The sequence below is a fragment of the Belonocnema kinseyi genome, chromosome 6, assembly GCF_010883055.1.
Source record: "Belonocnema kinseyi isolate 2016_QV_RU_SX_M_011 chromosome 6, B_treatae_v1, whole genome shotgun sequence".
Lineage (NCBI taxonomy): Eukaryota > Metazoa > Arthropoda > Insecta > Hymenoptera > Cynipidae > Belonocnema > Belonocnema kinseyi.
The window spans coordinates 84,368,495-84,385,614 of NC_046662.1; the positions used below are offsets into that span (position 1 = coordinate 84,368,495).

Consider the following 17,120-nt stretch of genomic DNA (forward strand, 5'->3'; position numbering starts at 1 on the left):
CAATTATATCTCCTTCTCGAGGGTTATAATATAAAAATTTCATTATTTATTGATATTTCCGTCCACTCATTAAAGGTTTCAGGTTATTTTTAATGATTGCCAGGGGCTTTACAAAATATCAAAAGATTTTTATGGGATTTTAATATGTAAATATTAAAAATTCTAAACATTGTTTTGTCTATTTTTATGAATTTCAAAAAATATTTTAAGAAATTTTCAAAAGTACCAGAGTACATCTCCGTGTTTGAAAAATTATATTTTTACGATACTTTAAAAGATTTTAAGGTATTTCAGAAAGTTTCTAGCATTATTAAATATTTCCAAAGAGTTTCAAAGAATTTTAAGAGCTATTGTAAGATTTTCGACGATTTTCATCATTTAAGGAGATTGTGAAGAATCTCAACAAATGATTTTTTTGCGATCTCAAAGGATTTCATAGGACTTCAAATAATTCAAGGAATTTGACAAAGAAAATCATCACATTTTGTATAATTTAACAGAATTTTATAATATTTTAATATATTTCAAAGCATTGAGGGATTAGGTGGGATTGAAAAAATTTGAAAAGATATTCAAATATTTCAAGGTTTTACCAACGATTGTAATTTTTAATGAAGATTTTAGGAAATTTAACAGAGTTCTCAATAAATTTAAATTGTTTGAAGGCATTTCAAATGATTCCAAGGTATTTTTAAGAGCTCCAAGGAATTTTCAGAACATTTGAAATATTCTAAGGGATTTCAAAAGACTATAAGAATCAAAAAAATTTGAGGGTTTTTAAAAGATGGCAAAGGATTTTCAATATTTTAGAGTATATTAAAAAAATACCAGAAATTTTTAAGAAAGTTAAAATAATGTTGAGGATATTCTAAGGATTTTTATGATTTTAAGAGATTCAACAACATTTGCATGCGGTTTTAAAGCATTTTCTAGAATGTCCGATGAGATTTTGTTGTTTTTAAACACATTTAAATAAATTGAAGGGATATCATCGGTTTCAGATTATCTAAAAAGATTCCCAAGAATTTCAGAGCTTTAAACATTTGAAGAAAACTTGAAAAAAGTTAATAATATTTTAAATATTTTAGTGTATACTAAAAAATTAAAATGAATTTTGAAGAAGTTTAAATAATGCAGAAGATGTTCCCAGGATTTGAATTATTTTAGGAAATTCAATTTGGAGGGATTTTAATGAATCTCAATGAATTTCATGTAATTTGAAAGATACCTTAGAATTTTAAAAAGCTTCACAAAATTCATAGAGATTTTATAGCATCTATCAGATTTCAGGACATTTAAAAATATTCCAAGGCTTTCAATAGGTTTTAAGGATATCAACAGATTCAGAGTATTTTAAAAGCATTCTCAGAATTTTTAAGAGCTTTAAAAATTTTTAAGGGATTTTAAATATTTTAGAGTACATTCAAAGATTGAAAGAAATTTTTAACAAGTTTAAAAAATATTAAGGAATTTCCAAGGATTTTTATCAATCAAAGGGATTTTAAAGATTTTTCTGAAATTTTCAATGATATGGGACGATTTTATAAGATCTATAAGGTTTAATGGTATTTTATGAGATTACAAGCGATTTTTAATAGATTTAAAAAAATTGAAGCGATTTCGACGGTTTCAGGGTATTTTGAAAGAATCGTGAGAATTTTAAAAAGTTTTAAAAAATTTTTAAAGAATTTTCTAAAAATTGTAAATATTTAGCATATTTTAGAGTATTTTAAAAGATTGCACGAAATTCTGAAGATATTTAAATGATTTTAACACATTGTATCCAATTTCCAATGTTTTCAATGTTTATAAGGCCTCTTATTTAGTAGTTGTTAATCTAACTTTTTTATACTTTTATGTTTTTTTTAATAGGATTATGTGTTTATGAGTCATTTTTATATCTGGTAATAAAACCTTGTCACTCGATGATATAGAAGTATTTTGAAAGCTTTTTCGGGCTTCAAAAACATAAAATTAATGAAAAAATGTTTTTTTACTGTATCACATAAAAACTCGGAGATATTTAAAAAGTGTTTATAATTCTAAAACTACAATTGAAAACGAGGAAAAAGTTTTATTCATTTAATCAAATTTATTTTCATTTGATAAGCGGCAAAATAAAAATAATTGGAAGATTAGGATATCATTGAAGTAAATACGCTCAATAAAATCCCGCATATAAGCAAATTATTTTTCTAAATACAAGCGTATAATATTCGACGGATATGATATAGCCAACTTTTTATATTTTTAGCCATATATTTTCTTATTATGAATTATATATGTTTTAATAAATACCTCTCTTGAAATAGCACTTGCCGAAATCCAGGGTAACATAAATAATATTTTCAAAAAATAAAAGGATCGGAAACAGTTTCCAGCTGGATTACCTATTTTCCACATTACATTTAAGCCAGATTTGTTTCGGAACGAGATAAAAAACCAGCGAGCTGAACACGTACTGTGTTCTATATACATTCGAATAGCTAATTCAAATTTAAGAGTGGAGATAAAAATAGGGCTATTTTAGGGAAGTGGAACAGACTACCATTTTGGTATTAGGAAATAAATCATTTATGTATTTTAGTGATTCGAATTATTTGGAAAATAAACAAAAAGTTATTTAAGTTGAAAATATAAAATAAGTAAAAACCTTTATTGAAGGCTTGAAGGTTTTTATATGGAAAATAAACTGATGTAAAGCTAGAGCATCAATCGAATTTTCAGGATACGAAAGCATTTTATTGACAACATAAAATAATTTTATTGTTTTTATTCTTTCTTTATCTGACAATTCAATTTGAAGAATTGGTGCTTAGATGAAAATACTACAATAAAAAGTTAATGTGACTCTAACTTTCGAAGACTGGAAAATATAAAAAGTATTCTCGATCAGAAGCTTCTAGAAACGTTCATCTGCAAGATTCACAAAATTTTGCATATAAATGGCAATATTTCTGGTAGAAAGAAATCTTAAATTCTAACATGTGATGCTAGAAGCTTTTTGGATTCTTGGTATTCACAGAAGGGGGTTTTATGATCGCCCTACGGAACCACGGCACAGAGCCAGCGGTTTTGTATCCAGAAGCTGCCAAAGTAAAGAAACCGGAAGCCAAACTTTTAAGAGACAGAGGAGCTATTTTATCTTTATTCTTTCTTGCCTGTTTCAGGTGTCCTTTTTCTCGACGAGTCCAGAACTTTCGAACAAGCAGCGTTTCGAGTATTTTACAAGGACCATACCGAGTGACCACTATCAAGTAAAGGCTATGGTGGATATCGTAAGAAAAATGCGCTGGAGCTATGTTTCCATCATTTACGAGGAGAGTAACTACGGCATAAAGGTAATAAAAATGACAAAACCTACTTAGCACGGTACGTCTTAAACCTACCTTTGTAGCATCATAAAAATGTATTATAGATATAATGCAGAAGATATTAGAGTCTCAGATGTTTAATAACATTTTATGATCATGAAGAATATATAGACGGGTGTAAAAGACAATGTTTCTAAATTTATCTGCTATATCATCAGAGATTGTACCTTACCAACAGTAGATCAACCCTCCAATCCATGAAGGCTTAAAATCTATACAATATCGATCAAGTTAATAATCTTCAATAACAAAAAATGCTTAACGTCTTAATAAGACTAGCTGAAAAATAATATTTTCAAATTAAAATTTTTTTTTAATCCTACTCCATCTTCACTCCATTGGGAATCGAACCACAAAACTTCTGATTATTATTATTTTATTTATTATTTATTATTTTCTTGAATTAAGAGTTCTTATTCTGATCCCTCTAATAGCTTAACTGGAAAAGCACCTGACCGGAAATTAGAAGTTTTGTGGTTCGATTCCCAATAGAGTGAAGATGGAGTAGGGTTTTTTTTTCAAGAGATAATTTTAATTTGAAAATATTATTTTCCATCTGGTCTTATTAAGAAGTTAAGCATTTTCTGTTATTGAAGATTCTTAACTTGATCGATATGTGTAGATTTTCTGCCTTCATGGTTTGGAGGGTTGATCTACTGTCGGTAAGGTACAATCTCTGATGGTATAGCAGATAAATTTAAAAATAATTACTTGTATTATTAACACCTAGCTAAAAATTGGCGTTATTTTCTTCAATTAAAAGTTCTTATTCTGAACACTCTAATAGCTTAATTGGAAAAGCACCTGACCGTAAATGAGAAGTTTTGTGGTTCGATTCCCAATGGTGTGAAGATGAAGTAGGATCTTTTTTTCAAGAAATAATTCTAATGAGACAATGTTTCATCAGGAAGAAGCAAAATGAAAAGGTGCTAACTCTTGGAGACCAAGCGAAAATGCGCAACAAATTAATATGGGATTTTGACGTTTCGAGCATTTCCTACGCGAATGAGCACCTTTTCATTTCGTCTCTCAGAAACGGAACCTTCTTATTTGGACACGTCAATACGAGACTTATATTTTTTAATTTATACAATTGTAATGTTTAATACTTTTATTTAAAGGGGAATTCACATATTTCAAATATTCGATACTTTACTTTTTCAATTTTTTTAAAGTTAGTATAAAATTGCATTGCCAATCTATCCATCCAATTCAATTGTCGAAAAGTGCATTGCACCATTTTCGAATAATTCTCGAAACTATCTCGAAACGATCTCGAAACTACTCGAAACAATTTGAATCTATTTTTGTCGGGAAACTCGCGTTCGTGATTGGATGGAGCTTTAACTTTTTCTGATATTAAAAAAAGGGCCTGCAATATAAATAAATATTTTCTCCTCTCTAAGTTCAATTAGAAATTCGAGATTAAATTTATTGGATATTTTAGAGACTTTTAAATTATTATATTTTATAGCTTTATTCTTTGAAAGTTTTCAAAATATTGGATGAGTTATTTTTAAATTTCCATCACCAAAATTTTAATTTCAATCTTTTGTCATAATCGAGGGTGTCTACTCACATCCTGGAAATAATTATGTATCAAAAAAGTTGAATTTTCAAATAAAGATTAACAGTTAACCAAAAATTTAACAGCTACTCTTTCAGTTAAAAAAACAATTATTTTTAACCAAACAAAAGAAATAATAATAATTCAATAAAAAATTACAGTTTCAAGCAAAGTGATGAATTTTTAACTAAAATTATGAATCTTCAACTAGTGTAATTAAAGTTTTAACCGAAATAATTACTTTTTTACAAAAATTATCAATTCTTAACCAGGAAGACTAATTTCTAACAAAAAAAAAAACAAATTTTCAACAAAAAAATAAAACTTTTCTGACAATTCTAGGTTTTTTTTCTATAGATGTCTCAAATAATAGAAATAAAGTAGTTATTAATTTAATAAATTTGTCTCTCAAGACCATCATTGAATTTTTGATTAAAAAAGATTAATTTTCAACAAGATTTTAAAAATTTGAACTAAAAATAAATCAGTTTCAAATCAAAAAATGAATTTTAGATTTTCAGTTAAAAACTTATTTTCTTAGAAAATATAACTAATTTTTAACCAAATTAATTAATCAATCTTTAACTGAAACACTTGAATTTTCAACGAAAAAGATTAATTTTTATTTATTATTTATTTATTTTTATTAATCCATGCATTTTTAACCAAAAAAGATAAATTTCAACCAAAAAATAAATAGTTAAATTTTTAGTTGCACAGAAAATAATGTTCAGCCAAAGGAAATTAATCTCCAACTAAGATTATGGCATGTGTAATTGGAATAGTTACATTTTCATTTTAAGAAAATCATAATTTAAAAAATATATCTGATAATTAAAAAAAAACTTACATTCATGAACAAAGTGAACAATGCTTAACTAAATAGATGATTCTTCAACTGAAATAGTTGAATTTTTAACCAAAAAGATGAATTTCCGACTGTAATGATGAAACCTTATCTAGAATAATTAAATTTTCAACCAAAATTAATAATTTTCCATCAAGAAGAAGAATTTCCACACAAAAAAATGACTACACTAAAAAAGATTTTTCAGTCAAGAGAGAAAAAAAATTGCGAACAAACTCTTGTATTTCTAATCAAAAACATTAATTTTATACTAAAAAGGACCATTTTTAACAAATTACTTGAATTTTCTACCAAAAACGATCAGTTTTCATCCAAAAATGTAATAGTTAAATTTTCGGTTGAAAATATTATTTTCAAAGGACCCCGCACCAAATGTAAGAAAAATGGACAGTTTTTTTTAAAAACAATTGTCAAAGTTTCAATTTTTACATGTATTTTAATAGAAAAATTCCGATTTTCGTGAAAAGTTTTTTTCTCCTAAACTAATAGTTGGGTTTGGTTCAAACTTATACATTTTTACTATCATTCCTACCAAAACAAAAGGTTCATGTCCAAAATCTAGAAAGATAAACGGTTTATGGGGTATACACCATGATATAAGGGTGTTTTCATACCTCAAACACCCAAGTATGGAAATTATCATTTCTTAGTAACTAAAGTCACTAGGTATTTTTTATTCAATTACTAAGGCATGAAATAACTTTGAGATAAGTAGAGGAAGTGTGCATGTCAAGGAATTGTTTAATCATCCCTTATTTAGTGAAGCAGAGAAATTAAATTTTCGTAAGGAATAGATCACCAAAGATCAGGCTTATAAAATTACATTAAAACATATGCAGGTAGCCTTATTTATCAGGATTTGCAGTAGAATTTATTTTCAGGGTCATTTAATCATCCCCTAATTATTGAACCAAGGAAATCGGTATTTAAACGGGATAAAGTACCAGAGATTTTTTTATTATGACATTGATGAACAGAATCATTTTAAAATATACACAGGTAGCTTTTTTAGCAAGATTTGCATAAGAATTTAATTTCAGGGTCGCCTAATCACCCCTTATTTATTGAACCAAGGAAATCGATATTTTAAACGGATTAAAGTACCAGAGATTTTGTTATTAATATATTGATCAACAAAATCACTTTAAAACATATACAGGTAGCATTTTTTATCAGGATTTGCATTAGAATTTATTTTCAGGGTCATTTAATCATCCCCTAATTATTGAACCAAGGAACTCGATATTTTAAATGGGACAAAGAACCAGAAATATTTTTTATTATAACATTGATGAACAGAATCACTTTAAAATATATACAGGTAGCATTTTTTATTATGATTTGCATTAGAATTTATTTACAGGTTCATTTAATCATCCCCCGATTATTAAATCAAGGAAATCGATATTTTAAACGGGTCAAAGTACCAAAGATTTTTTATTATAACATTGATGAACCGAATCTCTGGTACTTTATCTCGTTTAAAATGTCGACTTCCTTGGTTCAATAATTAGGATATGATTAAATGACCCTAAAAATAAATTTGAATGCAAATCCTGCTAAAAACGCTACCCGTACATATTTTTGAGTGATTTTGTTAATCAATTTTATTATAAAAAAATTCTGTTACTTTATAACGTTTAAATTATCGATTTCCTTGGGTTTTTATAAATAGGGAGTGATTAGGCGACTCTGAAAATAAATTCTTATGCAAATTCTGCTAAAAAAAACCCTACCTGTATATATTTTAAGATGATTCTGTTCATCAATGTTATAATAAAAAATCTTTGGTACTTTAACCCGCTTAAAATATCGGTTTCCTTGATTTAATAATCAGGGGATGACTAAATGAACCTGTAAATAAATTCTACTGCAAATCCTAATAAAAAATGCTACCTGCATATATTTTAAAGTGATTCTGTTCATCAATGTTATAATGAAAAACCCCTGGTACTTTATCCCGTTTAAATACCGATTTCCTTGGTTCAATAATTAGGGGATGATTAAATGACCCTGAAAATAAATTCTACTGCAAATCCTGATAAATAAGGCTACCTGCATATGTTTTAATGTGATTTCATAACCCTGATCTTTGGTGATTTATTCCTTACGAAAAGTTAATTTCTCTGCTTCTCTAAATAAGGGATGATTAAACAACCCCTTGACATGCACACTTTCTGTACTTATCTTAAAGTTATTTCATACCCTAGTAATTGAATAAAAAATACCTAGTGACTTTAGTTACTAAGAAATGATAATTTCCATACTTGGGTGTTTGAGGTATGAAAACACCCTTATATCATCGTGTATACCCCATAAACCGTTTATCTTTCTAGATCTTGGATATGAACCTTTTGTTTTGGAAGGAGTGATAGTAAAAATGTGCAAGTTTAAACCAAATCCAACTATTAGTTTAGGAGAAAAAAAAATTTTTCACGAAAATCAGCATTTTTCTATTAAAATACATGTAAAAATCGAAACTTTGACAATTGTTTGTAAAAAAACTGTCCATTTTTCCTACTTTTTTCCTTCGAATCATTGCTTTGCAGGTTCGAAAATAACAAAAAAAATTTTTTAGAATTTTTCACCGGTGGCCATTTTACTGTACATTTGGTGCGTGGTCCTTTAAAAACAAAACTAAATTTTATAAAAATTATTAATTATGGTAATAGGAAGGTACTTTTACCAATAAAGAAGTATTGCTTGTCAATTTTATATTGCAATAAGAAAAATTGATCAGGTTCTCAACAAAATTGCCTGACTTTCAAATAAAATTCCCTGACATTTTCAGATTTCCTAGGTAGGGTAGACATCTTGTTCTAAGAGACCAAAAACTAAATATTTCAGTGTAAAGACGTTTTTTATTTCCAGAAAGTTGTATTCTCGTTCCAGAAACTTAAATATCTTTTTCGAAATTCCTAAAAATACGCATCCGTATGCGTAAAGCACTTTCGCTACTTGTCCAATTACTAAAATTCATGGCACCTCTATCTCGAAACTATTGTTATCGGAAAGCAGCTTTCATAATTGGATGAAGCCATCGTTTCTTTTACCGTGTAAAATAAAAAGTCTGAAAACTTCAATTCACGTAGTTGAAAAATTTCGTGAGACAAATAATAATACTCGCGCACGTGTTGATTTCCTAGTTTATAGTAAAAATAGAAATTGAGAATTTATTTAGTTCAATATTTTCAATATCGACCACGTTCAAACTTTAAAAAGAGAATATTAAATAACAAAATATTTCAAACATTCTGATTTCCAATTGATTTTAATGCAATAAATAGAAAGTTTGTATAAGGCTAAATAGAACAAATGTTTTCGAAGACTTTTTACCCACCCACTTTCAAGCAAATATGCGTCAGCTCTGCCAAATCCCTAGCACCCCTTCTCTGATCAAATTAGCAGAGTAAACAGGCTTTCATCGGTCAACGGGGTTACAAAGTCAGATATTAAAATCTTTTACTACATTGATATAAACATAAAATCGTTATTTTGTTCAAAGTGCAAAAATTCATATCGAATAATCTATGTGCACATTTTTTTTTTTTACTTTTACGATTCAGTAACATTCGTTCCCAAATACCAATACAGAAAAAAGTACAGACGAACAATTTTTCATTTATAAGCTGACATGCAGTTTGAAATTGGATGGAATATTGGCCAATCTTCTGACGAGGTATGAAACGTGGAATCGGCAAAACGATTAGTCGCTTAGAAATTGGTTGTCCGTCGACATTTCCAATTACGTGCAAATGCTTAGGTAAAACCCTTATCTTTTTAGAAACCTGAATTAAATATCAGTCTGTATTACAATAAAAGTCAACTGCATGGGTAAATTATTTTATTATTCGGGAATATACTTCAACATAAAGTTTTACAAAAATGCAATAATTTTATCCCAGCTTTAATATATAGTAAAATATGTATAGATATACACTAATTAATTCATTATGAAGATGTTGCTTAATGCTAATTAACTTTACGCTCGAACTAAATAATTTATGCTAAATTATATTTCTAAAACTAATTTCAAGTCAGTCAGTTTCTGTATTTGTGATAACTTGTATTGAACTTCACTTTGGACAGATGAAAAAAAATATACATGTGAAGGGATTGTCCATATATTACGTAATACGTTTTTCTGTTGTTTGAATAAAGACGAAAATAATATTTTTATCAAGTTGAAAAGGACACAGCGATATAAACAAAAGAAAAAATTCTTACGTAATATATGGACGATCCCTAAGGCATTATATGCGAGACAGTATGAGAGAAAAATTAGATAAAAAATTATTATATAGAAATAAAAAACATTTTTATTATGATTACAATTTTTCAATTGTACAGTCTAATGACTTAACAAAAATGATTTGAACGGCAATGTGGGAAGACGCTTGGAAAATCGAACACCTAGCTCAAAAATATTTAGTTCTGAATGCTTTCTCGGTATGTTTCACATGTACAGAATTTAAATAAAACCCATTATACAGCGAAATAGTTAAATTTTGAACATATTTTAGTATTAAATTAGTAATTCTGAATGTTTTATTTCTCTTTATTCTCTATATTCTATCATTCTTTTTCATTCATTTAAATTGCTTGAAATTCTTATAAACTCCTTAAAATACTTTTGAATTCTTCTAAATTCCTCTAAATTCCCTAATATATGTCAATTCAACTAAGTTTGTAAATAATCTATATTACTTCAATTCGTATAAAATCCCTAAATTCTTGCACTCTTTTCAAAACCCTCTTTATCCCTAGATTCAAGTAATTTCTTCAATCATCTGAACTGCTTGAATTGGTGTAATTCTCTGGATTCGTGTAATTTCCTGAATATTGAGAATTGTCTGGACTCCAAGGAAATAAAATTAATGCAAAGAATTCAGAAAATAGATATTCTGAATTTAGGGAATTAAACGAATTAATCAAATTCAACGAATTAATAAAATTCAGAGAATTTAAGAAATTTCAGGAATTCAGGGGATTCAGACAATTGAAGGAATTTCAAAAATTCAAAATATTCAAGTTATTTCAACACATTCAGAATATTACAAAAATTCGAAGAATTCATAGAACTTTTGAAATCCAAAATATTTCAAGACTTTAATAAATTCAGAACATTCAAAGAATTTGTGAAATACAGAATTCGATATTTAAGGACTTCTGGCTTTAAAAATAATTCAACAATTTCAAAGAATTGAAGGAATTGTGAGATTTTCAGAAAATCAGAGAATTTAAGGAATTTAGGAAATGCAGAATGTTAAAGAAACTCAGAGGATTTGACATATTCGAGAAATTCAAATTAATAAAGAAAAAATCAAGAATATTAGGGAATTCAGAGAATTTTATGTATGGATTTCAGATCATTACATGTATTCATTACATGAAATTAAAGGAATTGAAAGAGTTCAAGGAATTCAGGGAAAGTAGAGGGTTGAACTAAATCAAGGAATTTAAAGAATTTAAAGAATTACGGGAAATTAGAACATTAATATAGATTTAGAAAGTTTAATTATTTTTACAGTAAAACTTCAAAAATATTAAAAACTTCACTTCAAAAATATTAATCTCCAATTATTAATTTCATTTCATTGTACATTTATTAATAATTGAAATTCATTCTAAGGAATTTCATTTATTATTAAGTCCACATTATTATTTTCCTCTCGTACTTATTCGATTCTAAACTTAAATAATAAAATGAACCAATTTAGGGAAAATAAAAAGAATAAGACAAGCGAATTAAAGCAAAACAGGAATTAGAAAACGAACGAATTTAAGCAAAACAGAGATAAAAACAAAAGCTTCCCTGCAAATCAACTTTCAGCTGTAAACTAAATGCAATAGCTGCTAACACATGTAGCTTATTATTGATAATTTCAGAAAATTTTATTTTATTTTGAAACGACTTATATAATATTCAATTATGATATATTCATATTTCTTATGTCATCTTTTTTGACAACATATATTATCAAGTTAATAATGTTCTTATATTAATTTTTTTTATCTAGGGGTCTAATATAAATATTTTCAAAAAATAGAGATTCTTATTCTTAAATTGTGAAACCACAACTCTAGCTTCATTAGGATTCGAACTCAGAAAGCCATTTTTCAAAACTGTAGAATCAAAATCAATATTTACAAAAATATATTCATACTAGATTAGTACACGAAAATAATTAACATCAAAAATCACAAGGTATTCAATTTCATAATTCAATGTAAAATGATTTAACTTCTTGACATTTTTAAGTTCAAAGAACATATAATGCTCGAAACATGTCCTTGTTACTTGAAAGATTGGGCTTTTGAATTAATAATCATCTGCTAATGGAATGTAGTAAAGATTGATGGCAAAAATAGTGTCTCTTTTCTATAGCTCTCATACCGTTTTTCCTTTCTTTGTCTAAAGGCTTTCGAGGAGCTGGAAGATTTACTCGCAAAATACCAAATTTGCATCGCGATCAAAGAGAAGCTTGTAAAAGATTCAGGAGTCGCTGAAGAAATAGCTTATGACAACATTGTACAAAAGCTGTTAACGAAACCACGAGCAAGAGGTGAGTTTAAAATAAAATCTTTAAAATCTTAAGCTTTACTTAATTTTTTATTCGTTAAATCAATACACTATTTCAGAAAATCGAATTTAAAAATTAAAAATATTAGCAGGGCTTCCAGAACGTCATTTAAGTTATTCATAATCTATAATCTGAATTGTATTATGCACCTAGGGGGTGAAGGAGACTTTTTCGACTAGTGAATGATTTCAGTACAAGTCATAGGCGAGCGTAATTTTTTATGTATCAAAAGGATGCTTTTAGAAATTTCTCGAGATACGGTCATGATTTTAGTGCATATTGGATGAAATATTAAATTTGCTTAATAAATTTGCGGAAATTTATGGAAATTTTGGGTAATTATGGTAATTTTACAGGTAAATATGGTAACTTACCATAAATTACCCAAAAGTAAATTAAACCAATTTGAATAAATTGCTAGGAATTTATGAAATTGTTAGGTAATTTCTGATAATATTCCATGTCATTTATAGGAACTTAAAATAAATTACCGAAAATTGAATTTTAAAATATCTATAAATTTACGGAAATTTGTTTTTTTTTAAAATGATTTTTTGCAAATTTCCGAAAATTCATTCAATGTTTTGGTAATTAATGGTAATATTAGAGGTAATTTATGGTAACTTAAGATAAATCACCCAAAATTCAATTAACAAATTTCCATAAATTTCCGGATAAATCTGGAACCTTTTGGTAATTTACGGTAATTTCAATAGTTATATATAATAAATTTTCATAAACCATCGCAAAATTCTATTATCTGCAACCAAAATTTCCTTATAATTTTTAGTGTGAGTGGGCTGATTATCGTAAAATGCGAACTCATATGCAGATGTATCATTTTTATTATTCACCTCTGACGCCACTTTTCTCTCCCTGGGGAGTAAGAAATAGAGCTTTAGCCTCGCTTCATGAGAATCTAAAAGGGCAGAAATCATGCATGTGTTTATTTTAGATTAATATTAATTGATATTAACATGATACTGCGTGATATGGTACTTATCAATAATATATTTATCATGTTTAAAGTATCTATAATTTTAATTCTAAAATATAGTTTTTTATGCCCGATTATAGAAAAGTTTAATATTTCAGGTCTTGAAAAAAAGTTTTCTTGCCTCAACAGCTTTCATTCCAAAATATGTTGGTTCAAGTTTAAATAATTTTATATTTAAGCATTCTAAATAGTTTAGTTTCAATTATTTACATACAACATTTTTTTCAATTCTTCGAAATCGCAGAATACCAAATTGTAAGACGTTATAGTAGTTTGAAGGATTTCCAATTAAACCATTTTATAATAAATGCTTCCAGGACTGCCCATCAGAAATTGCAGCTCTTATTAAAAAATGTTTCACAATATTAACCGTTTCCAACTCAAGTAAAACAAAACAACTTTGAATTCCTTGGAAATGAAATTCCACAGATTTTTTAGGACTTTTTTCGAATCTAATAAATATAAAAAATTATGTTTATAAATTAAATTTTATCAACTGTCAATACTTTGACTCAATTTTTGGCCAAAGCGCAACTCATTCCAATGAAAATGCATCAAGTTATATTCAACCCCCCCCCCCTCCCCAATCTAACTAAGTTTTTATAAACTTAGGGATCTTTAATATTTATATAAAATATTATTTTTTAGTCTCTAAATGATAAAAATTCCTACTTATTGATCGCAGCCTTTACAGTATTTTCCTCGTTACTCTCTTTTTCCTTTTTTCTCCTTTTACCACTTGAGGTAATTGCCATTCCGAAAATCAGGTCTGTAAAAAAATCAGTTTTTCTGTGATTTTCAGAATAAAAATAATAACAGTAATGATACAATTTCAAATAAAAGACATAATTTAGGATGAAAATTATATTACTAATGATATAACTTCAAATAAAGAACATTATTAAGAATGGACGAATTTTAAGACCTCCAAGAAACATATAATTTAACAATATTTTTTGCAACTGCATTTGTTTTCACTATCGTTTCTTATGAACTTTTAAAAAATAGTTGCATTATGAGAAGTGATATATTATTTTTTCGGGAAAAACATTGTCTACAATTTGTTTGAAATTATTAAAGTAAATTTTTCAATAAATAAATTCTATAATAGCTATTAGGTTAATAATCTATAATACCATATGTAGCATAGAAATCCTATACACTCTCAGAGTTTTCAGTCTTTCCATATTCTCCTATTCGTTTTCTTTCTTTTTTAAAGAATTCCTATTTTTCTTCTATTTTTAAGCAATTTGCCCTTACTTTTGGTTTTTCTTGCTTTAACGCGATCTGAGTTTATAAAAGCCGATAAGGAAATTTGAACTATTTTTGCTTGCAAGTTAATTCTGTTTGGTTGGAAGGTCTACTATTATGTTTTTGGTTCAGAATTCATTATTTTTTTATATAGTTTCTTGATTCTATGTATTGATCAAAGACCTTGTAAAAATGAGCAGAGAAGAAATATAGAAGGACCCTGGTCATTTTAATCTTTACAATACAATGATAATTAGTTTCATTTATAAGCGAGAAAAAGTAGCTGAATTCCTTCTGTTCTTTCTTATTTAATTCCGGGTATCTTAATTGAACTTTTCTTGTGTGCTGAATCTCGAGACTGAGTAGCTTAATCCTAGCAGAAGTGACTTCCAAATGAAGAAAAAAGATCAATAAAAGTTAGAACTTTACTCTTTTCTTTGCACGAAATCTTCCAAGATTAGAAGTTTTAGAATTTAAAATCTGTATAGTTATGGAAATGATTTGTAAAGAATAATAAAGTATTTCACGCTTCCTTTCTATTTATTTAATGAAACATTATAACACAAAACTAGATTATAGAAAAAGAGAAATTATGTTCATTTAAATATCTATACTCGTCAAAAAATGAACAAACCAATTAGAAAAGTTTTAATATACAACAGTTTACTATGTATGATTAAAATAATTCAGAAACATCCCCTAAATTCATATCAAATTATGAACTTTGATACAGTTTACTATATGCACACACACACACACACACACACACACATACATATATATATGCTTTCGCATATGCCAGTAATGAATTTCTAGTGCTTATTTATTTGTGCATTGCAATTAAATTAGATAATTTTATTATTCACATCTTTTCAGTAGCAAGAAATAATAAAGCAACCAATTTTATTTTATTTAGATGTGTAATTTAAAATATTACGATTTTCATAATGAAGTTGAATTCATAAATAATCAAAGTAAGTTTGCTTCTAAAATTTTATATTTTCTTTTTAACTTTGAAATATTCATCGTGAAGAAAAACATTTATCTTATCGCCTTGATGCACCTGTCTCCGCCAAGCAATGAAAGTTTGGCGATTTATCCAATGTTCAATTTTTCAAAGGATATTATACGACGAACCCTTGAGTAATATGAAAAATTGGAGAGAAAAAAATTCTGTTCTTACTATTCCAAACCATATATATTAAAGTCATAAATAAGATACATTTTGAGCCCGAATGATTTTATTACATTTTTCAAATGTTGGGATTCACGCTATATTGAATTTTTAGTTTGGCTTTTTTTGACTTATCGACATTTCTGTAATCGATGATTGAATTTGGTTAAAATTTAAAGGTATTGAAGATGAAATTATATATATTTTTGAACATTAAAATTTTTTTTATATAATGGTGTCCGAAAAAAAATCCAAACAAAATTTTTCATTCAATTTTCTGCGAAATAGTTCTATTTTAATTTTTGTTAAATTACGATATAAAAATTACTTATAAAATCATTTTTCATTTTTAAAAAAATGCTTGGAGACTCTTCTGGTTGCCGAGATTTATTCATCGTTTTGGACAAATTTTTTCCATGCTAAGCGTTTCTTGGGTTTAATACAGGAGCGCGTGATTTCAAAAAATGTGTGAATTCTAATGATAATTGCTATAAACAATTTCTTTAACAAACACTGAAAATTCTAGATTTCTCATTTATGACGGGTTTTTGGGCATTAATATTATTCACACTTTTGACGACCAAGTGATACTTGCTCATAAAAATATGTGCCCTGATATTATTTGCTAATTGTAAAAAAAAAACTAACTTTATCTTTTAAATGTGCCCAAAATGTATGTTGCCAGTGAGATTTATAAGAATTTAGTAAAGAAAGCATGTGTATTATTTTATTATTATATGCCTCTAAATCTCCGCCGTAATCATTTGTTTATATAATTTGTTTTTAAATTTAAGAAGCAATATCGCATAATTAATTTTCAACACTAAACCTTACTAAACATATGATTTTGAAATGATTAGGAGATAACATTTTTTACTTCAAATTTCCACGCTGGGAATTTGTTTCTAAAATTGAAAAATAATAACGAGAAACATATTGTTGTGATCAATTATCACTTTGTCGATAAAAGTAAGTCATTTCAATAACGAAATGCTCATTTACAAATAAGAGATCCATAATATTCAGTGATTGTTAACAGAGTTTTTTTGTAACAATTATCATTATTAGTCAAACGTTTTTTATTTTATGTGTTGAACTCAAGCCACACTGCACATGAAAAAAAAATGCCAGGAAGATAAAACAAAATTTGTAGCTTCTATCATTTGTGAGGGCCAGCTCTAGCAGCAAACGCAGCGAATGGTCTCACTAAAATGACGATATCTCTGGAACCAGAAGAATATCCATCGATTTTTTTTAATAAAAGGATATTTTATTATTCACCAGAACAAACAAACTTTTTAATTC

The 17,120-nt window shown here is 27.3% G+C and overlaps 1 protein-coding gene across 3 annotated transcripts in view; it reads left to right on the forward strand.

Moving 5' to 3' along the window:
* The window catches only part of LOC117175168 (metabotropic glutamate receptor 4), a 178,749-nt gene that overhangs the window by 105,420 nt on the left and 56,209 nt on the right, over positions 1–17,120 (forward strand). For all 3 annotated transcript variants that reach the window (XM_033364769.1, XM_033364767.1, XM_033364768.1), the window contains exons 2-3: positions 3,171–3,341; positions 12,231–12,375. In XM_033364769.1, coding sequence (XP_033220660.1) covers positions 3,267–3,341; positions 12,231–12,375 — 220 coding nt within the window. In that variant the 5' untranslated portion in view covers positions 3,171–3,266. The remainder of the gene's footprint in view (positions 1–3,170; positions 3,342–12,230; positions 12,376–17,120) is intronic.